This window comes from Grammomys surdaster, unplaced genomic scaffold (assembly GCF_004785775.1).
Source record: "Grammomys surdaster isolate TR1022 unplaced genomic scaffold, NIH_TR_1.0 169, whole genome shotgun sequence".
NCBI lineage: Eukaryota > Metazoa > Chordata > Mammalia > Rodentia > Muridae > Grammomys > Grammomys surdaster.
In genome coordinates, this window is record NW_021604617.1 from 13,834,298 (window position 1) to 13,856,389 (window position 22,092).

At 37.9% G+C, this 22,092-nt stretch overlaps 1 protein-coding gene across 1 annotated transcript in view; it reads right to left on the reverse strand.

Annotated features, from left to right (window-relative positions):
- Window positions 1-13,043, reverse strand: part of Rhag (Rh associated glycoprotein) — a 26,860-nt gene extending 13,817 nt beyond the window's left edge. Inside the window, exon 1 of the mRNA XM_028766711.1 lies at window positions 12,835-13,043. Coding sequence (XP_028622544.1) covers window positions 12,835-13,021 — 187 coding nt within the window. The 5' untranslated portion in view covers window positions 13,022-13,043. The remainder of the gene's footprint in view (window positions 1-12,834) is intronic.
- Between the last annotated feature and the right edge of the window lie 9,049 nt (window positions 13,044-22,092).

Here is a 22,092-nt window from a genome sequence, read left to right on the forward strand (position 1 = left end):
AGAGAGAGAGAGAGAGAGAGAGAGAGAGAGAGAGAGAGAGAGAGAGAGAGAGAATGTGGAGTTGCATGAAAGTGGAGGTGGGGAGACTCTGTGAGGGGTTGGCGAAGAGGGAGGTATGATCATAATATATTATATTACTTCCTTTTTCTTTTGCAGTTAAAAGAAGACAATGGCTGGGCTGGAAAGATGGCTCCGAGTTAAAGAGCACTGTCTGATCTTCCAGAGCTCTTGAGTTCAATTCCCAGCAATTAATGGTGGCTCACAGCCTATCCTGGAATATGATGCCATCTTCTGGCATGCAGGTATACATACAGATAAAACACTAGTATACATAAAAATAAACAAACAAACAAACAAACAAATAAATCTTAAAAGGGGGGCTGTAGAGATGGGTCAGCAGTTAAGAGTACTTGCTACTCCTCTAGAGGTTCTGAGTTCAATTCCCAGCAACCACATAGTAGCTCACAACCATTTATAATGGGATCCAATGACCTCTTCTGGTGCATCTGAAGACAGCTACAAGTGTACTTGTATACGTTAAATAAATAATATTTTTTTTAAAAACGAAGACATGTTATTGGTAATGTTAGAAAATTGTCAGTATCTTATGGTTCCATTTTATATGTAGGAAAATAGTTCATCTGAGATAAAATCAGAAACATGCAACAGCAGAGAGAGGAAGTGAAATATGTAAGTGGTTGATGGACATTCAACATTTCAGCCAAGATTCAGACAGAAATGGGCACAGAGAAGATGTGCCTAGAAATCATGTCTCTGAGAGGCTGATCTCTGAGCTGCCAAGCCCACATTTGTCTGAATCAAGTTTGAATTTTCCAAATCCTTTGTTATTTGAACAAAGTAGGTGTGCCAAGATGCCGGAAGCAGAAGGTTTTTTTTGTTTTGTTGTTTTGTTGTTTTTTTGTTTTTTTTTGCGTGCAGAGAGTCCTCACTAGCCTGTAGCTCCTTTCCCTCTTCATTCTATAATCAAGCTCAGAGACTGAGAGTGGGTCTCCGCTCAAGTGTGCTTACTTTGGTTGGAATTGCTAAGTACTGTTTAGATTCACCTTTTAGAAAGGCTTTTATCTCCGGTTTCCCCTGGCTCCTGTCATGGCAGCCCCACACTTTACAGTTACTCTGGAAAACGCTCTTTTCTTATTTGAAGTCAGCTCTGTCTGAGAACAGCGTTTACCGAACACTCATTATAGAAGGACATTTTTTCTTCTTGGGAGGGAGAGGACACCCTGATGCTGGATGTGCCATAGCCTCCTGTGGGATTAGCAAAGGTCCTTTTCTTCCCAGACGTGTCTCCTATTGTTTATGGTACTGACATCATCCTGTACTTTTCTCAGGATTCCCAGAACCTGGAAGATACTTACTGCTAAATAGCTGCCAACTACTATCACTCTGTTAAATATTTGAAATATAGTTAACCAAGTGTGTGTATTATTTTTAAGTTGTCTTACTGCCATTTAACTTTTCTGCGTTTGTATTTTATGGTAGATTCCACTGGAGCACAATTGAAACAAATAAAGAAACAAACAAGCAAACAACAAGAAACTTGCGTGACCATGACTTTGCCAAATCTTTCTGGAACTACATCATCTCTTTTAAGAACTGTTTGGCTTGGATATTGTTCAAATGGTCATCTAGTTCTTCACTTTGTTTTATTTACTTTATTTTGATGTGTGATTAAGGCCCTAAAGCCCAGTTGGGTCCTTGTTCTTGTTTGTGATCATAATGGTAGAATTGAACTAGTTTAATTTACTTCACTGTTTTATTATTTAATGTTTTTCCCTCCATAGATGTGTATATGAATAAAGTGTATTTATGTCATATCAGAATCTGTCCCTTTTTTATGCAACTTTTCTTGCTCCTACTTTTAAAATAGTTCATTGTGTCCCATGGGTATAGGGCGCCACCTACTGCAGCATGGGCAACTTAGTGTCACAAACCTGAAGAAAATGGACTTTTCCTCCCTTATAGACCCTCGACGGTCTATTATTCAGGTGGATGTAGGAGACCCTGGGTCCCTCCCTTTGTGTGCTATAGTGTGTTGACTGGCTTGTTCTTATGTGGTCTATGCAGGAAGTCACAGTTGCCGTGAGTTCAAAACTGAAAATGTCATGTTATTTTGCAGCAAACTTCTCTCATCTCTGGCTCTTAAAATCTTTCCATCCCCTCCTACGTGATGTTTCTTCAGCCTCGGGAAGGAGGGCATGCGATTCAGAAGTTCCATTTGGACACTTTGCCATTGTTTTAATTCAGCATTTAAAGTATTTTTCCCTCAACATTTTTTATGGTTTTCTTTTCTTAGAGTTCTTTTGTTTCCTTCTGTAATCTACTAGCTTTAAAGTATTAAATAACCAACCCATTAAACTATTTTATCCAACTTTTGAAATGACTCTCACTAGTGAGAATTATTCTGCAGAGTATATTTCCATTCCTTTTTATGGAAAGCCAGACATTTTATATGGGGTAGAAGATTTCATGTATCATCAGAAGCAAGTTACGTAGTCTTAAAATTTGTTTTTACCTCTAATTTGTGTTACTTATTCCTGCCACAAGAGGGCAAAAGCATCTCATCTGATATTCAAGTTGCTAAAAAGCGACCAAAAGCGTGTATGATCTGACAGTATCTGTTTGATGGTGACAAATACAACAGCCCAGACAATCAGGATTGCATTAAGAGCTTGTGAATGAAAACAAGGCAAATGCCCATTTGGTTTTGTGCAACAAGGCTCTGCCTTTAAAACAATAAAGTGAACTCGTTGTGAGGAAAAGCAGGACTTGTTTAGGGGATTGCCTGTTTCGGAGATTACTTTTCAACAAGTTACAAAGTTTCCAAGATGTTTCTCAATGAATGACTCTATGTAGACGTCTGATTGTGCACCGAAAGTGCATTTGACAGGATTTGGGGACACAGTTGGTTGTTACGATTGATGGGGTGCAGTGGGGTACAGTATGGACAGAGATGCACCGTTGATAACCATGCTACTTGCACAGGACAGTCTCCCCCACCCCATCCCCCACCACAAGGAGTTCTCTACTTCAAAATGCCAACATTGTCACTGTTGAGAAACCTTCATCTGAGTCAATTCATGCTTTTATAAGGATGCAGAGAGGTTCTGTAAAACTTTTTTCTTATTTTAACTGAGGCCAAGAAGGTGGAGGTGGTGGCAGGGTGGGGGTGGTGGCAGGGGGCACTGAACAACTGATCAAGTTTCAAATTCCTCCTCAGATCCCATTTAATTAAAATAATGTTTTAGTTCACTTCACACACACACACACACACACACACACACACACACACACACACACACATCACTGTACTTTGATTCATGTTCACCCCAATACCTTCCAATACCTTCCCCCTCCCCCTCCCCAACTGTTTTCCTTCTGCCTTGCTCACACTGACTTAGAAGTGGACAGGAGTTTTTCCTTGCTCTCTTCTTCTGTTTCTTCCTGTAATCTGAGACCCAAACACAATGTTTTGCTTTTTATTTTAAATAAAATCTTAGTGTTGTCGGAGCTTCCTGTGCTTGGGGTCAGAGTGTGCCCTTCACATTTTAGCGAGGCATCAAAGTAATTGAGAACACCAAGTCACCTCTTTGAAGATTGGCTATAGTTTCTATTGGTGCAACAGAGTACTGTGGCCAAAAAGCAAATTGGGAAGGAAAGAGTTTATCTGGCTTACACTTCCATGTTGCTATTCATCATTGAAGGAAGTTGGGACAGGGACTCAAGCAGGGAAGAAACCTGGAGCCTGGAAGCTGATGCAGAGGCCATGGAAGAGTGTTGCTTACTGTCCTGCTTTCGCCGGCTTACTCAGCCTGCTTTAATATAGGATTCAGGACCTGCAGCCCAGGGATGGCACCGCCCACCATAGGATGGACCAATCTACATCAATTACCAATTAAGAAAACGTCTTCCAGCTGCATATGTAGGATGGCCTAATTTGGTATCAGTGGGCCGGGAAGCCCTTGGTCCTGTGAAACCTTGGTGCCCCAGCATAGGAGGATGGTAGGGTTGTGAGGTGGGAGTGGGTGGTGGTGGTTGGGGGAGCACCCTCATAGAAGCAGGGGGGAGGGGGAGGTTTGTGGAAGGGAAACCGGGAAGGGGGATAACATTTGAAATGTAAATAAAGAAGATATCCAATAAAAACTTAAAAAAAGAAAAGAAAATGTTCTTTATGTTACAGAGGCGTTTTCTCAAGTAAGGTTCCCTCCTTGTGGATAACTCTAGTCTGTGGGTCAATTGCTTCAAGCTCTACAGTGTGTTCAGATCAAAGGAAAATAAGACGTTTAATCTTATTTTCACTGAGTAAACTTCTTGTTCCATGAAGAATGTGTGTTTACCCTTTAGAAGTTAATTGACACTGGGCTGGAGAAGACAGCACAGTAGCAATGTGCTGTCTTTACACAGAGACTTGACCTTGGTTCCTCAGAACCTACATAAAAAGCTGGATACAGTGGCATGTGTTTGTAAACAAAGCCCTGGCAAGGAGGATACAGGAATTTCCTGGGGTTCATTGGCTAGCTAGCCTCATCCATGACTCCACAAGAGAAGTCCTCTCAGATCGTAAGGTGGAAAGAGAGAAAGAGACAGAAGGAGACAGTCAATGACAACTTCTGTCTCTGTCTCTCTGTTTCTGTCTCTGTCTCTCTGTCACTGTCTGTCTGTCTGTCTCTCTTTTTCTCGAGGAGACCAAATATTTTGTTGATGAAATTTCTAGAGACAGTAGGTTTATGTTGATCGGTGAATCCTGAATTTTAAATTGAAAGTGAATATTGCATATATAATTCAGGGGTCTGATCATAATAGGCTTTAATGGCAAAAATACAACAAAACAAACCAACCTCCCAACTCCCATTTAAGTACATAAATAAATACTGCTCCCCAAACAAACCAGAAAAGCAATACAAAATACCCAGGGTTGAATTCCAATTAAGCTTTTTTTTTTTTTTCCTAACAAACACCTGGCTTTTGGAAAACTACTTAATAACTTCAACCTAGATATTATCAAAGAAGTTGCTTTGTAACATATATACTAAGGGTTGTTTTGAAAATGAAAAAAAAATAGGTGCTACGCAATCCCTGTACCTTGAACAAATTCAACTTTGTTCTGGTATTACTATTTGAAATTTACTTTTATTTTCTGTCTATGAGTGTTTGCCCGCACTGTGTGTCTGTGCACCACATGCAGATCTTGTGTCTGTGGAAGCCAGAGAGGATGTAGGATGCCCTGGAACTGGAGTTAGAGAAGGCTGTGCATTGCTCACAGGTAGGTGCTGGGAATCAACAAGAATAACAAGTGCTCTTAACAACAGGGCATATCTCTAAAGCTATTTATTACTTTGTTTTAATAATTTGAATTTTAGAATTCTATACATTACTTCAAGCAAAGGGTTTGGCTTTTAGGTTAATATCAAATCTACCAGGATATAACCATCATCCTAATTGCCACCATTTCTATCTCCATCTCCACATTCGCCGTTATCACCGTCACTACCATCACGATCACTATCACCATCATCCCCATCACTGTCCTGACTATCAACAACAGCACCAAGAACAGCAGCATACCTTTAATTAGTATTAATTATTCAAAATTGTATTAATTTGTTCTGTTTTACTTCCATGCTTATCTTGCAATAGGTATCTTGCAAACCCCGATAATTCAATAATTTAAAAATGAAACTTTGTCTAGCTAACCATATATCATCTAAAGCAAGCAAGATGAATAAACATCATTTTCATTAATTTATATGCATTTATTTTTTTCATCCCAGAATGTCTTCATTGTCCCATACTGAACACTTCCTTTTCTGGAAATCTTCTAGACCCATTCACGAATTCATTCTCTTCTCAGTGCAAATGTGCCCAGCTACCACAGAGTACATATGTCTCTTTTTTTTTTTTTTTTAAAGATTTATTTATTTATTTATTTTATTTATGAATATACTGTAGCTGTCTTCAGACACACCAGAAGAGGGTACCCAGTCTCATTACGGATGGTTGTGAGCCACCATGTGGTTGCTGGGATTTGAACTCATGACCTCTGGAAGAGCAGTCAGTGCTCTTAACCGCTGAGCCATCTCTCCAGCCCCCTACATATGTCTCTTACTGTATTTGTTTTGTTTCTATCATTCTGTCTGTTATTGCTCTGGATGCTCATTTACTTTTCAAATAGATGGAGCATGTCCAACTCCATGCTTCTCCAGGAAATACTCCTTCAGAAAGAGCAAGTCTGAAGATAAAAACGGTGGAGTGAGATCTTACAGAGATACAAATCCAGGATGTGTGCAGGGCATCAAAGAACAAGCAAAAACTTGCAGGAGAACAGGGGACCAACAGGCAGAAGGAGAATGAAAATGAGCCAGTGTCTGCCCCTGGCCTCCAAACCCACATACAAACATTTCTGCATATCCACTACACCTGTGTGTACACGTGCACACATCCACACAAACATCCTCAAACTACATTATACACTTGGATGAAAATGTTCTTCTGTTGTGAGAATATCTTTTTTCTGAAAATACTTCTTGCTGTCAAAATCTGAAATGTTGCCTGACCTAGCAACTGAGTTAATAATGTGCCTGGGGACTATTTAACATATGTACTCAATCCGTTGTCCTAGTGTGTACTCAGCCTACTTACGTTTAATTTGCCTTTAAGCCAACGTTGTACTTAACCTTACTATATCCTGGATTTTTCATGTATTCAGCTTTTACAACCTAAATGCATAGCTTTAATTAAAACACATATACTGTTCCATATCACTGACCATATATACTGTGTTTGTGTTGGTAATTTATTGAACGTGCCAACAATTTGAAAGCAACCTTAAATATCCCATATATGTTAGAAGTGACACGTGGATATAAGTTGATAAATATGGTTGAAGTTTTGAGTACTATTTTGGTTTAGTTGGGACCTTTAAAGTAACTTCTTTCCTTGTGATGGGTTGAATGAAAATGGCTTCTATAGGCACATATACTTGAATGCTTGGTCCCCAGCTGGTGGACTGAATGGAAGGATTAGGAGTTGTGGCCATGTTGGAGACCATTGTTGCTGGGTGTGGCCTTTCAAGTTAAAAGGCCCAGTTATAGGGCTGGAGAGATGGCTCAGTGGCTAAGAGCATTGACTGCTCTTCGAGAGGGCTTCCGAGTTCAATTCCCAGTAACTACATGGTAGCTCATAATCATCTGTAATGGAATCCAATGCTCTCTTCTGGTGTGCCGGAAGACAGCTATAAGTGTACTTATATACATAAAACAAACAAGCAAATCTTAAAAAAAAAAAAAACCCTCTGTAGCTCTGAGCTCTTTCTCTAGTGTCATGCTTACCTGCCTGTTGCCATGTTTCCCACCATGATGATAATAGACTAAACCTCTGAAACTGTAAGCAAGCCCCCAACTAAGTGTTTTCTTTTATAAAAATTGCCTTTGTCATGGTGTTTCTTCATAGCAATAGAACACTAATGAAGATACTTGTAAAAACCTGTTAAAGATTTCTGTAAAAATCCAATATCTCACTCCTTCTCATACCATGTTTTTCGGTCAATAAATACATAGCAAAGCTCCTTTTAAGGTCAGATGGACTTCAGACACACACAATAAGCAGGTTGTGGGCTGTGAAAGACAAAGGTCACAATGAGAGAAGTAGAGAATTCAAATTTGGGCTTCTTCTTGACCCAATGTTTTTCAAGAGGAAGCTTTAATTTCTACTATTTTTATACATTCTCTGTTATTTTTCTTTTTTAATATAAAGTAAAATATAATTATGTCACTTGCCTCTTCCCTGCCCTTCCTCCAGTCCTATGTCCTATCAAACTGATAGTTTCTTTGCCTTTGGTTATTTTTGTTACACACAAATGACTCACACATACAAATATGTATATAAGCATGGATAAAATTATAAATACAAACATCTAAGTCCATTACACACACACACACACACACACAAATGAACTGTGGGGTTCATTACCTGTTGGTTGACTACTCCTGAACATGAGGCATGTGTGTCCTGGAGTTCTTGATATGCCCAGTGTGATATGCTCATTGGAGCAAACAGAGTTTTTTCTTTCTCAGCATGTATACATGACAGCTTCATTGTTAAACTTTTTACCCTAGTGTCAGGAATTTCATTCATTCACCCATTTAAAAATACAACAAAATAAAATATGACAAGATAAAACAAAAACTATCCCATCAAAGTTGGATGCAAGGCAAACCAACAGAAGGAAAAGAGCCCAAGGAAGGCACAGGAGGCAGAGACTCACTCAGTGAACTCATCTTTTCTGAGGGAATAGTAGTCTTAGGGAACTATCTTCTAACCACCTCCAGATGGTAAGATGAATATATACATAATTTACCTACATTTATCAGTTATTAATTATCTAGATAATTATTATCTAGATTTGCTTTTCTCTCATTCTAAAAGTAGGGGTATATGTACCCATATTCAAAATCTTCAGCATTCATTACAAGTAGGTAATAAAATATAGTTTCATATGTAATTAATAATTTCATCATGAATAGACTGAGTTTAAGTCATGGTGAATGACCACAATATCAAAATATCTGCATCCAAGAGATGCAAGCCTGGTCCAAGAAGGCCTATGAAATTATATTTGCATTTCTGTATCTCAGTTTACTCAAAGTTCACATGCTGTTTTTGTTATATGTATTTCTTTAATTGAAATTTTGACCAGTCATCATCCCACCTGCCTTTTATTGGAGGTTTTATTTTGCTGCTAATGTGGCATACTTTACAACTTGGAAGCATTTGGTTGTTGACCATAAGTAAATCATACTAAGGATTTTATCAATGATATAATAAGGAAGTATTGTACATTGGCCATTGGTTCCATGAGATGCAGCATTTGTAATGATGAGTTAGATCACATGGTTAAGTATAGACTGCCAGATATTTACAGTATAAATGCTCCTTTGTCTTGTAGCTAGGAGTATATCTTGGCAATGATTCCTTCAGATTATTTGAATGGAATATTTTTTATTGAACTTAATACAATAGCTTCACAATTCATTGCTGTCTTTGGTGGTATATAATCCCATATAAGTAATGCCAAAATTTTAGTTTTCTATATATCTATCCTTTATGTCTTATACACTTATCAAATATTCTTTTCCTTTCTTTGTCCCTATCTCTTCCTTGTTCCTTTCCTGATCTTCCTCCAGCCCTTCCTATGTCCTATCAAATTGATAGTATCTTTGTCTTTGATTATTTTTGTTACACACAAGTGACTCACACATACAGATATGTATATAAGCGTGGATAAATATATGTGTGTATGTGTGTTTACATGCCAAAGCATCCAAGTAGAAATCAGAAGACAATTTGTAGGAGTCAGTTTTCTCTTTCCATCTCGGAATGGAAAACAGTGGTCAGACTTTATGGTAAGCAACCTACTTGATGAAGCCATCTCTCTTGTCCCATGTCACTTTTCCATATTTAGTTAGAATTCTCCTGTAGGGCTAATGTTCTCCTTTCTTCACCCTCTTCATTTTATAGAAAACTCCAAGTTATTCATTTGGTTCTCTCTCAGTTTCCTCTGCCGTCTTACTACTTGTTCATTGCTTATGTCCTGATCTTGTAAAAAAAAGTGAATTGTCTCTGAATAAATATAAGAATGAATTCCAACATTACAATTTGAAGCATAAATCACAGTTTTATATATTTTGCTGGTCTGAAAAGTCAGGATAATTTTGAGTGCCTTGTAAATTCTTTGAAGCTTTATATCTTCAGTGTTTCCCAAAGGGTATAAAAATGTATAAAAATACAGAATGTTCACAATTACCCATGGGTCCTTGATCCACTCAAAGTGAAAGTAAAAAAAAAAATTAGTGTAGTAAAGTACAAAAAGATCATTGGTGTGGTTTAAGTGTCAAGTAAGCAATAACGTCCTGATGTGTTCAGAATCTCCTAATAAAGTAACCAATCCACTAAGGCCCTTGTCTTTCAAATAAAGCTTTCACCACACTAGTCCCAAGTTTGAGTTATCAGTTTATGTCCCTTTACAGAGTGATTAATAATTCTTCATGTGTCTTAGAAGCCAAACCTACAGAATATACAGAATTGCAAATTAGCACCTCAGAAACATGACATTCAGTTGTGCAAAATACTTTTATGGTGTGTCTAGAAATATGTGTAAATTCAAGGGTTATGTAACATCATACCCTATTACTAAAAGGTCATACAATGTACAAGTCAGGGGAGAAGAAAATATGACCCCCATTGGTGCACTTTACTAAAAAAATGCAAGGTGGGACCTTCACAAGTTTGTGAGAAACTTTTCAGCACTCTGACTGAGAGCTATACAGGTATTTAATAGGTCTAAAGAAATTCAGCCTTCTCTGCCTTAAAATCATAGCACTCGGCACAGTGTGTCACACTAGGTGGGCACCCAAATGTTTATTGATTTGATGTGAATATTGTTTTTCCATAATGAACATTGACAATTTGTTTTCTAATGAGTGGTGCTTATACATAAGCCTTCTATCTGTTAATTGTTTGAACTCTAGAGAAGATATATACCCTCAAATCATGCAGTTTCTAAGGCCATCCTACATATTATTTCAACAAGGATCATGGAGCTCTTAGAACTTGTTAGGTTGCGAATCATCCATAGAGAAAACAGATTCAAAGTCTAATGTTGAACAGGGAATGTACAAAAATGACCCCTAAGATAATTTAGATAACACACACACACCCTCTCCCACAGAGACAAAAACTTCATGAAGAAACAGATTATGCCCATTTTGCCTGTACTATTTACTTCCTAGCTCATAAAGCCTAAAAGATTCTTTAAAAATCAGAATAGTGACTGTTCTCTTACTATATTATAATACTAACAAATTTTCTGTTCTCAGCAAATGACATGAATGTTGTAATTGTTAGTATTGTAAACATAACATTCTGTGATATAATTACCATATATATAACATATTACATATGTATTAGCATATAAGTGTTCCATGTTCATGAAAACAAGTCGAATTGATATTCCCATTACATTTACATAGTTACAGTAATGTATATGTGTGTAGTGAGATTAAATATGTATGGGCTTAGAAAACTGCAGGTATAAGATACAGTATTAGCTCTATACACTAAAAGTCTGTACACTAAAAGCTGGAAATTAATCATCTATTATTAAGCTAGGGAATAATTAACATTTTTTATTACTTTCTCCACCTTGTCTTTTGCCTCATTTTAAGCTGAAATTTTGCTTGGAGTCTTTGACACCAGGCTTAACTTTTCAGCTTCAGCCGTGGAAGTTATTAGGTTCTTAAAGTCTTTATATAATTTTATTTCAATCACATTAATCTTAGTATTTTTGACAGCTTTTTCTTTATACTGTCTTGTATCCTCTTGCTCCCATGTATAGTAGACGGTGGTGTCTCTCTATAATGAAGTTGAAATTGTTTTATCTTTGAATAAATTTTTATAGTGCATTCTTGCTATTTAAAATATTTATTCAATGTGTGAATAATGAAAGATACAATATATATTGACATTTTTGAAATAGTCCTATTTCTTTTATTTGTCTCTAGTTTGAGAAGTATAATATTTAATCAAGGGTACTATTAAATATATATGAAGTATAAAGGTATCTGGGTTCAGAATGTGGCCCATGATCCTAACTCTACCCTTAATTTTGCTAAGTCATCCTTGGTCATAACTCATAAATGAGAAAGCTTACACTACATGTACTCCTGAAAAACATAGACATGAAAGCATTGTTTTAATATGTTTAAACAGGTATCATAAACAATAGTAACAGTTGCCATTTTACATGATGTAACATTTTAAAGTTGTTTGAGCATCATTTAAAAATGTAGAAATAATGGTCTAGAATTTTCTTTTGGAAGATGAGCTAATGAGGGTGTCAGGCTCATGATAATCCCCCACTAAATGGTCCTTAATGTATATTAACAATATCATAGTCTGATTTTTCTGAACTGGAAGCTCAATTGTTTTTTTCTTTCAGTCTCCACTCTTAGTGAAGGATTATATTTTTTAAGTGTTTACCATTTCCAATTCAAAAAATAAACTATCTTTATTTCCATAATATTACAAAACACAAAATACATAAATTAAAACTCCAGCAACTTTGTTCATCAGCCTAAATATCTTTTCTTATATCTAATTGAATTGTAAAAGTAATTCGGTTCTTAAAGTCTTTAAGTAATTTTATTTTAATGACATTAATCTTAGAGATTATTTTTGACACCTTGTTCTTTATACTGTCTTGCATTCTCTTACTCCCATGTGCAGTAGAAAGTGGTGTCTCATTTTGATGAGGTTGCAATTGTTTTACCTTTGAATACATTTTTATACTGCATTCTTCCTACTTAAAGTATTTATCCATTCAGGATCTAAAGTGAAATTCTGGCTCTCCTTCCTTCACTCCATTTTACCTTTATCTTTAGCATACAGCATTTACCTTTGGCTCCTTTATTTGAGAATGATGACCAACACCTTTATTTCTTACAGAGTGAGTAAAGAAACCACAAAATAAAGATGGTTATTTAGTGTTAAGAATGCAACACATTTAAAAAACATAAATTATGTTAATTATGAGCTCATTATTCTGTTATTTGAACAAACACAGATTCTGTTTAAACATTTTCACTATAGACAGAAGACAAGAATGTCCTTATGGAAACATATAATACCCATGATACTCATAAATACCTGACAATTCTATCAGTACCTTAAAAATGTAATAATAAATATTAACATATTTAAATATTTACAGAAAGACCTTGAAGAAGCCAAAGGAGTATAAAAAGTAAATTGTTTACTCACAGGGATACAACTGAAAATATTGGTCCTCCTTTGATGGACTTGAAGCGTTACCCTGCTGGGAAGCATTTTGCTGGGAAGCATTCTGCTGGGGCGCATTCTGCTGTGTCTCGTATTCAACAAATAATGCAAATAAAACAATCATAACCACTTCCAGGCCTATGGCCAAGAGAGGGAATTTGAACCTCATGACTGTGGTAAAGGACAGAGTTGCAGTGAGGGCTTCACAGGCTGTGTAGTGTTGATAAGCACAGACGACTTCTCTGTGTGGAATTCGGTTGCACATGCAGCATTCAGAGCACCCCATGGAGCTAAAATGCTCCACCCACTGGAAATGTTAAATTCTGTTATGTAATTATTTTGAATGTTGGGGAATATGCTCTGTAGATTGGAAGAGGCTAATGTCCCATACAATGTAGGATGTGGGAAACCAAAAGATATGCTGTGTAGGTGTTTAGTTTCAATAGACAGTTCTTTGATGATTATTATGCATAGAACATTCTACTAGGCTCTATAAAAATGCAGATTTGAACAAAATATATAATGGGCTTACCGATTTCCTTGAACAAATGGGAAATTTATTTGAGAAAGTAGAAATATAAGCAAGGGGTTGTATGAAAACAAATAAGGGATGAAAGAACATTTAGATGACATATTTAAGATGATTAGAATAGTCCCAAATTCTCATCATAGTAAATGCATGCTAGACAAAATTGGAAATACTTAGGGATTCTATTGGACTAATATGTATAATATTTAGCAACTGCATAGGCATTACCATAGTGTGCCCTATAAACATATATTTAAAAATTAAATAATGTGAGTGCTACTGTTACTTGTAATGGTAAGTAATATGTCTACGGTTTATTGAAGTATTTAGAGAACATACGTTCTATCAAAGCATAACTTTACTTTTAATACACTTTATCTTAAGCTAGAATAACTAGATTATAAAGTTGAATTGGTATGGAAACTTAGTGGGCTTTCTCTTTAACACATAGATGGAACAGAATACATCTTAGAAAAACACAGTATATTTAGGGTATGTCAATTTGTTAAGCAAACTTGGAAAATAGTGAGATTGGAAGGGAAGAATGAGGTGCCTAGAAATAAATTTGTGTTATTGATTGTCTGTGTCTTCAGGGGGTATGCATACAACATTGAGGATGCTGGTTGTTATCTCATTGGCTACAAAGAATATATATCACATTAAGAACCAGCTTTGCCTGGTGATTTTTTTTAAACCACTTACACTGTGTCTTAGTCACTCTTCTATTGCTGTGAAAGGACATCATGACGAAGACAAACTTTATAAAATAAAGCATTTAATTGGAAATTTGTAGGAAGCAGACAGGGATGGCAATGGAACAGTAACTGACAGCTTTACATCCTAAACTGCAGGCAGAGAGAGAGATGCATTGAGGCTTTTCCAAACTCAAAGCCCCACCTCAGTGACACGCCTCCTTCAACAAGGCTTATGTCAACAAGGCCACACCTTCTAATCCTTACCAAACAGTTTCACTAACTAGGGACCAAACATTTAGATATGGGCCCATTGTAGCCCATTCTCATTCTAACCACCCTATATTAATTTACACAACTTTCAATACATAATACACAAAAATGTATTAGAATGCATATTTTCACCTTATAATAGAAGAGAATGAATTTAATCAGAGAAATAGCTGAGCTATTATCTTGACAAATGCTATCAATAAATTGTTATGCAACCCCAAACTACCATGTGGATGGGAGACTTTTCCTCTGACCTGAGATTTTTCTTCTACTAGAATAGATCTATTTTTTGAGAATATAAAGATAGCAGATAAACAAAATTGCTGTCTCTTAACCCAGTCTCAAAATTTTCTGTGCAAAACATGGAGGAAAGTGCAAATATCTGATAGATCATTTATAGTCTACAACCTGTCAACTGCTTTTGTTTTTTACAAAACATAGTTTGGGACGCCTGAAGATGGTTCACTGGGTAAAGTACTTGCTTTGCTCCATAGTCTTTCATTCAGTCCTAAATGGGATGTCTTCATCAAATATCTCCCTTCAAAGCTCAGGAATCTATGGGGGAGAGAAGACAGAAAGTTTGTAAGGACTGGAGGTGGTGGATGACTCTAAGAAACAGCAGCCTCCATCTGCAACACGACTGATGGAAATAGGAACTCACAGATAGGAGACAACATGTGTCAGACCTGCACAGGTTCAACATCATAAAATCCCCAGCATTGAGAAGGAGAAGTGAGTACAAAGCTCACATTGAACCATGAAGACATCTACAACTGAAACCTAGGAAAGGGAAAAATCAGTTTTTCTCCCCAATGGTTTGTCAGTGAGCATGTCAATCATACTCCAGGGCAGGCTTCATGTCTAGGAATAGTTGGCCAACAAAAAACAGACTCCATGGTGGTTTCTACATTTGTGAGTCTTTTATTCTGTTTCTGTTTTGGTATTTTTATTTTATTGGTTTGTTGTTTGTTTTGATCTTTCTTTCTTTCTTTCTCTCTTTCTTTCTTTCTTTCTTTCTTTCTTTCTTTCTTTCTTTCTTTCTTTCTTTCTTTCTTTCCTTCTTTTAACTTTTGGAGAGAAAGGGGAAAGATAACAAAACATAGAGCAATACAGATAGATGAGAGAGGACGTGGAGCTGGTGGGAGAGGGGAGGGAGGTAGGGAGACTCTAAGAGGAGATGGGGGAGGGAAATGTAATCAAAATATATTGTATGATTTTTTTTAAAATAAAGAACCTAAAAAAAAAGATGCTGGAAAAACAAGCAACCAAGCAAAGAAACAAACCTCAAACTGACCTGTTACCTTCTGGGGACAAAAAGTGATTAGTGTCATTAAGAAGAGATGAACTGTGATGGCTTGAAGAAGAAAGAAGGGATTAGAGAGCAGTTGAAATGGTGTGAGTGAGAAAAGAGGGGTAGCCTGACTTTAATGAATTCAACATTTCTGTATATGTGTATGTGTATATGTGTATACAGTCTAGACACATACTGCTATAAGACCCATAATCTAATATATCACAAATAAAACACTGTAGCATCTTAGTAGTAACTCAGATATTGTAGGCTCTGTCACTATTCTAACAACAAGGGATTGTCATCACTATTTCCACACCTGGAGCAAAATTGATTACTAAGCTCAAATCAGCATGCTTGGAAGGACCTGAGATTTGACTGCAGGCAAACTGGACAGTGTGTGTCCGGAAACACTGACTGCCTTTTCCAAAAATCTCTCTCTGAAGATGTAAGAGGGCAAACGGGAGGCCTGTGGTGTTCGTCAGTGCCACATCTTCTGAAACACAGGCTAGCTCTCTTCTGATCCCTTTTAATTAGTGAGGTAAAGCTGCCAACTATCATAAATTAAGTAGCCAGGTTCCCAGCTGGGTGAAGGCTCGCCTTCACCTGCTATGTGGCTTTAGGAAAGTGAGAAAATTACTTTGTCTCAATTGATGGAAACTGTACTAAGAGCCACTGTTGGACGGTTAATTTTCTTTTGCATATTCCTGTCAACAAATTATGTTGGAATTAGCACCACCACAGCCTCAGAACCCTCTCTTACTCCACCCCCAGTGTCTGGAGTTTTCATTTGGAATGATTGTAGGTTTATAGAAGACTTCCAAAGATACCAGAAAGTTTCGTGTGGCCTTTCATTCAGCTTCTCTTACTAATCTCTAACACGACATTATAATTACAATATATAGTTATATAAGAACAGAATTACACTCATGTAACACTTTTAGAAAACTCTAGATTTTTCTAGCACCTTTTTATATTTTTCTGCTCCAGAGTGCAAACAATAATTTCATGAACCTACTTATTCTGATACTTTTTTTATTAATTCTTTGAGAATTTCATAAATGTATTTTATTATATTTAACCAACCCACCTCCCACTCCTAATTAAATTCCCCCTTGATCTTCTTTTACTTCCGCACCCCACCCACCTTTGGGTCCTCGTCTTCTTTTTTTTATGATTTATGTTCTGTATGTGTTTCTGGATGTGGGGCTGTGCAGTGGCATTGGATCAGATTATGAGGATCACAAACTCACAGAGGTGTCTGAGTCTCCCCTCATGAAGACAGTTCTTCAGTCTCTGCTTGCCTTTGATCACCATTATACATGTAAAAAATAAAATCCTAAACCTTGTGTAGGATGCACCCCCTAGTTGGGGCTTACCTTACATTTTCTCACAATTAGTATAGGTTTATGGGTGTTTGGTTTGGGTGTTCCTGAGTTGAAGTCCCTTTTTCATCACATGACATCAGGAGGAACATCATAACATTTGCTCGGTTCCGCTGACATTTACGCAAATTACTTTGTCAAAGTATAAAGAAGTTTTGTTTTAAAAATAGTTTGGCTTCACAACCTTCCTCAGAAAGGGTTATGTCTCATAACCTTTTCTTGAAATAATAACATACCAAGAATATTCACAATCCTAAATTAAACTAAAGGATAAAGGGGGAGGCAGAGCTACAGAACAAGAAGGTGGTGGAGATGGAGGGTAGGCGTGGACACTTGCTTCTGGCTTCCAGAGATACTCATCTGATTAGAAGCCTGGCCGTTGACTCCTGGGAGTACTCAGCTTACGTGGAAGGGAAGCGGTGTACAGCAGAGGTGGCCTTGCCCAAGCTGCTTTTCAAAGATAAGAGTGGAACTGAAGGGCTTCCTGGAAAACGTCAGGTCTTTACTTTTGTTCCTTCTAAAATTTAGTTTCATTTTTTACCACATTTCTCAGTGTGTCCCAGTTTGCAGAGTCTAGACTTTGGAATGGTTTAGGCATTTGATGACATTGTTTAGGGGTGTGTGTGTGTATATATATATATTTTTTTTCCTCCTTTTTATTTAATTTTTTTTTTTACACTCCAGGTTTTCTTGCCCTCTTGGTCCACCCTCTGACTGTTCCATATCTCATACCTCATACCTTCCCCAGACCCCTCGTCTCCACAATGATGCCCCCCCCAACCACCGTTCAAACCCCCGAACCCCCACCAGACCTCCCCACTCCATGGGGCCTCCAGTCTCTTGAGGGTTAGGTACATCTTTTCTGAGAGAATCCAGACCAGGCAGTCCTCTGCTGTATATGTGTTGGGGGCCTCATATCAGCTGGTGTATGCTGCCTGGTTGGTGGCTCAGTGTCTGAGAGATCTCTGGGTTCCAGGTTAATTGAGACTGCTGGTCCTCCTACAGGGTTGCCCTCCTCCCTCAGCTTCTTCCAGCTTTTCCCTAATTCAACTGCAGGGGTCAGCAGCTTCTGTCCATTGGTTGGGTGTACATATCTGCATCTGACTCTTTCAGCTGCTTGTTGGGTCTTTCGGAGGGCCGTGTTAACAGCTGTATAAGCTGATACCTGCCAGGCTCTTTGCTTTTGCTAGTCCTTAAAACAGTTGTGCAAATGGGCTGCTGAAGGGTTGCCGGAGTCTTATGCCAGCTCAATGATTCCAGCATCTAACTTCAAAAGCAAATTGTTCTCATTTTAAAACTGTTCAGTTTTTATTTTGGATAATTAAATTTGGTGCTTTTCTATGAAGTGTTTCAGGTATTATATCACAGAAACACCAATAATTGTGGCAATATTTGATATTCATATTTCTGGTCTCCTGCATATACAAATGTTTTCACATATATTTGCCTTGTTTGGAAATAGAGATCTGCAGCATTTTTCTATAACCATTAATTTCACTATTTTTCCTAGTCTGGTCTTGACTCATAAGCTCTGATCCCCCTGCCTCAGTCTCTTCAGTAACTACAGTCACAGGCCTATATTATGACATCTGGCATTACATGTATATTTGAATCAAACCCAGAGGGCATGGTAGGCAGTCACTTTCCCATTGTGCTATATAATCCACACAAGGCTTCATATGTTAATAAATTAGCCATACAGTTTAGAATTACAACTTACCTCTTAATTTTGAAAGATGATAAAATTATACCTTAATGTGAATGAACGCTATGTATTGATATTTTAGTAGAAAGCTGCCAAACGGAATAGGGACATAGGTCAGTTGATATAGGATTTGACTGGCATGCACAAAGACGTGAGTTTGAGCCCAGAATCGCAGCTTTACCCCATATCATCACCCTGTAATTCCAGCACGTGGAAGTAGAGGCAGGAAGGTCAGAGGTTCATCATCAGCCTCAGATGTTTACTGAGATCAAATCAGCCTGACATGCACAGTTGGCTTTCTCAAACAAATGAGATAAAACATAAATGTTACTGTTTTATTCACTATAGCAAGAAAGCAGATTCACTATAGTAGTTTCTCAACAATGGTATGTGAACATGAAATAGCTAAATTTTCAGGGGAAAGGGATACGCTATTTTTCTCTTTTTAAAAATTTATTCTTTAATCATTTTTTTTAGTGTCAAGATTTTCTTCCCCCCCCCGGCCCCCTCTAACTAGTCCACATTCCATACATCCTCCACCTCCCCCAAGAGGATGTCCCCATAACCCCGCCACTACCTCACCAGACCTCCCCACTCCCTGGGGCCTCAAGTCTCTTGAGGGCAAGGTGCATCTTCTCTGATTGAGTCCAGACCCAACAATTCTCTGCTGTATATGTGTCAGGGGGGGCCTCATATTAACTGTTGTATGCTGCCTGGTTGGTGGCTCAGTGTCTGTGAGATTTCAAGGGTTCAGGTTAGTTGAGACTGCTGGTCTTCCTATAAGGTCTCACCTTGTTCCAGCTTTCTCCTAATTCAACCGCAGAGCTCACCAGCTTCTGTCCATTGATTGGGTGTAAATATCTGCATCTGACTCTTTCAGCTGCTTGTGGGGTCCTTCAGAGGGCAGTCATGATATGCTCCGTTTTGTGACTATACCATAGCATCAGTAATAGTGTCAGGTCTTGGGGCCTCCCCTTGAGCTGGAACCCAGTTTGGGCCTGTCGCTGGACCTCATTTTCCTCAGGCTCTTCTCAATTTCTGTCCATGCAATTCTTTCAGACAGGAACAATTCTGCGTCAGAGTTTTTGACTGTAGAATGGCAACCCTCTTCATGATGCCCTGTCTTTCTACTGGAGGTGAGCTCTACAAGTTCCCTCTCTAGACTGTAGGGCATTTCATCTAAGGTCCCTCCCTTTGAGGCCTGTGAGTCTCTCACCTTCTGAGTCTCTGGAACATTCTAGAGGGTCCTCTCACCTCCTACCTCCTGAGGTTGCCTGTTTTGATTCTTTCTACTGGCCCTCAGGCTTTCAGTCATGGTCCCCCTCTAATACCTAATCATGTTCTCCTCTTGCCCTAACTGTTCCCTTTCCCACCAAGGTACCTCCCTCCTTTCCCCTCTTGTGTAATTGCTTTCTTCTCCATCCCATGTGGGATTGAGACATCTTTACTTGGGCTTGATCTTTATCAAGATGTTTAAAGACATTTTTATCTATAGGCTTGATAACCTTTTTGAGTTCTGTGGATTGTATCCTGGGTGTTCTGTACTTTTTTCTGACTAATATCCACTTATTAGTGTGTACATACCATGCAAGTCCTTTTATGTCTGGGTTATTTCACTCAGGATAATATTTCCTAGTTCCATCCATTTGCCTTCAAAACTCATGATGTCCTTGTTCTTCGTAGCTGAGTAGTATTCCATTGTGTAAATGAACCACATTTTCTGTATCCATTCTTCAGTTGTGGGACATCTAGGGTATTTCCAGCTTCTGCCTATCACAAGTTAGTCTTCTATGAACATAGGAAACATGTGCCCCTGTGACATGATGGGGCTAATTGTTTGTCTCATTTTAATAGTTGTGGAGTTTTTTCTTGGTGGACTATAAATACATAAAGTATATATTTGATAGTAAATGCATAAAATCCATTGTAAAGCTTCAGAATGGCTAACTAAAATTTGCTGAGATTCATAGATTTGGATCTGGTTAAATTTGTGGCATGTTCTTTTTTTTTTTTTGCAATTTTCTCATGCGTGCCCACATGTGCGCGCACACACACACACACACACACACACACACACACACCTCTCACCCCGAACAGCAGATATCTTATATGTCATTGAAGATATTTATTGAAAGATGACGAGTCAACGGATAAAAGTCCTATTTTGAAACTTCATGCATGCAAACCTGAAGGAAAGGCTACTGTGGACGATTCAGTATAAAACAGAGTTGAGAATGGTAGCCCTAGCATCCAGAGAGCACAGCCCAACCTCAGCCTTCATGTGCTATGTGAAGTCCTAGTTTCTGTTCATGGACGTTTCCTCTAAAAGTTGGAGATAACATTACTCTATAAAGTCAAAATTTCTTGTGGCAAACAAAGCAATATTGGTGTAATTCAAGTCTTGATGAATTATGAGATATACTAGAGACAAAGTCACTTTAATTATTAGTCTTACATTTGTCATATTTATTTACTCACAGCCAAGACTATTTTCAAGAAATTTTAAAACAAAGCAATTATGATCCACATTGCCTAGTCTTAATTCACTTGGATTCTGTCTTAGTTAGTTGTATTCATTGGCCCACAGTTTGCAGAATTTAAGGGGTCTCTATGAAAATGATGCTGTGACATAACACTGGATGCTTTAGTGGAACTTTTCTTCCTGCTTTTGGCCTTTGGTTGATGGTGTAAGATTTTAAGTATCCTTCCAAAAGATCTTACCTCTTCCTCAGAGAGGACATGGTACCTGTTGTTAGTGACTGAGGTTCTGATGCAATATCATCTCTGCACCATTCTTTGACTTGCTATTTACCCACAGCGTTGCTGAGAACTTCCCACATTCTGACAGAGAGATACACAAGCTGTTGTCTCTCCCTGATACGTTTGGAGAGATGCCCAGACTCAGTGTAGCTCTTCTTACCCTGAGAAGACTGCCATGGATTACAAGATCTGACATTGAACTCAAGAATGTTTTTTATAAGTCAGAACCATGGGATTATATCCACACAGACATTATTTCTGGGGTAAAAAAGAAATTGCAAACACCCATCCTTTCTAGCTCTTACACTCTTCCCACTTTGTAGAGTTCAAGACCATGTAAACATAGGTTTCTAGCTCTATAACGGTGTCAAGTATGAGTTTCATCTTGTGGAACAGAATTTAAATCCAATTAGAAAATACTTTGTTACTTCCATGATGCTCACGCTGCTATTACACCAGTGGGCATATGCCGAGTTTGGTGCACACAGAAAGCTGGGAATCTAGAAAGAATTGGAGGAGGGGGTTGAGTATGATCAAACTACAGTGCAGGAAACTCATGAAAAAAAAGATACAAATTAAAGGTAAATTGCTTCATGGTAAATAAG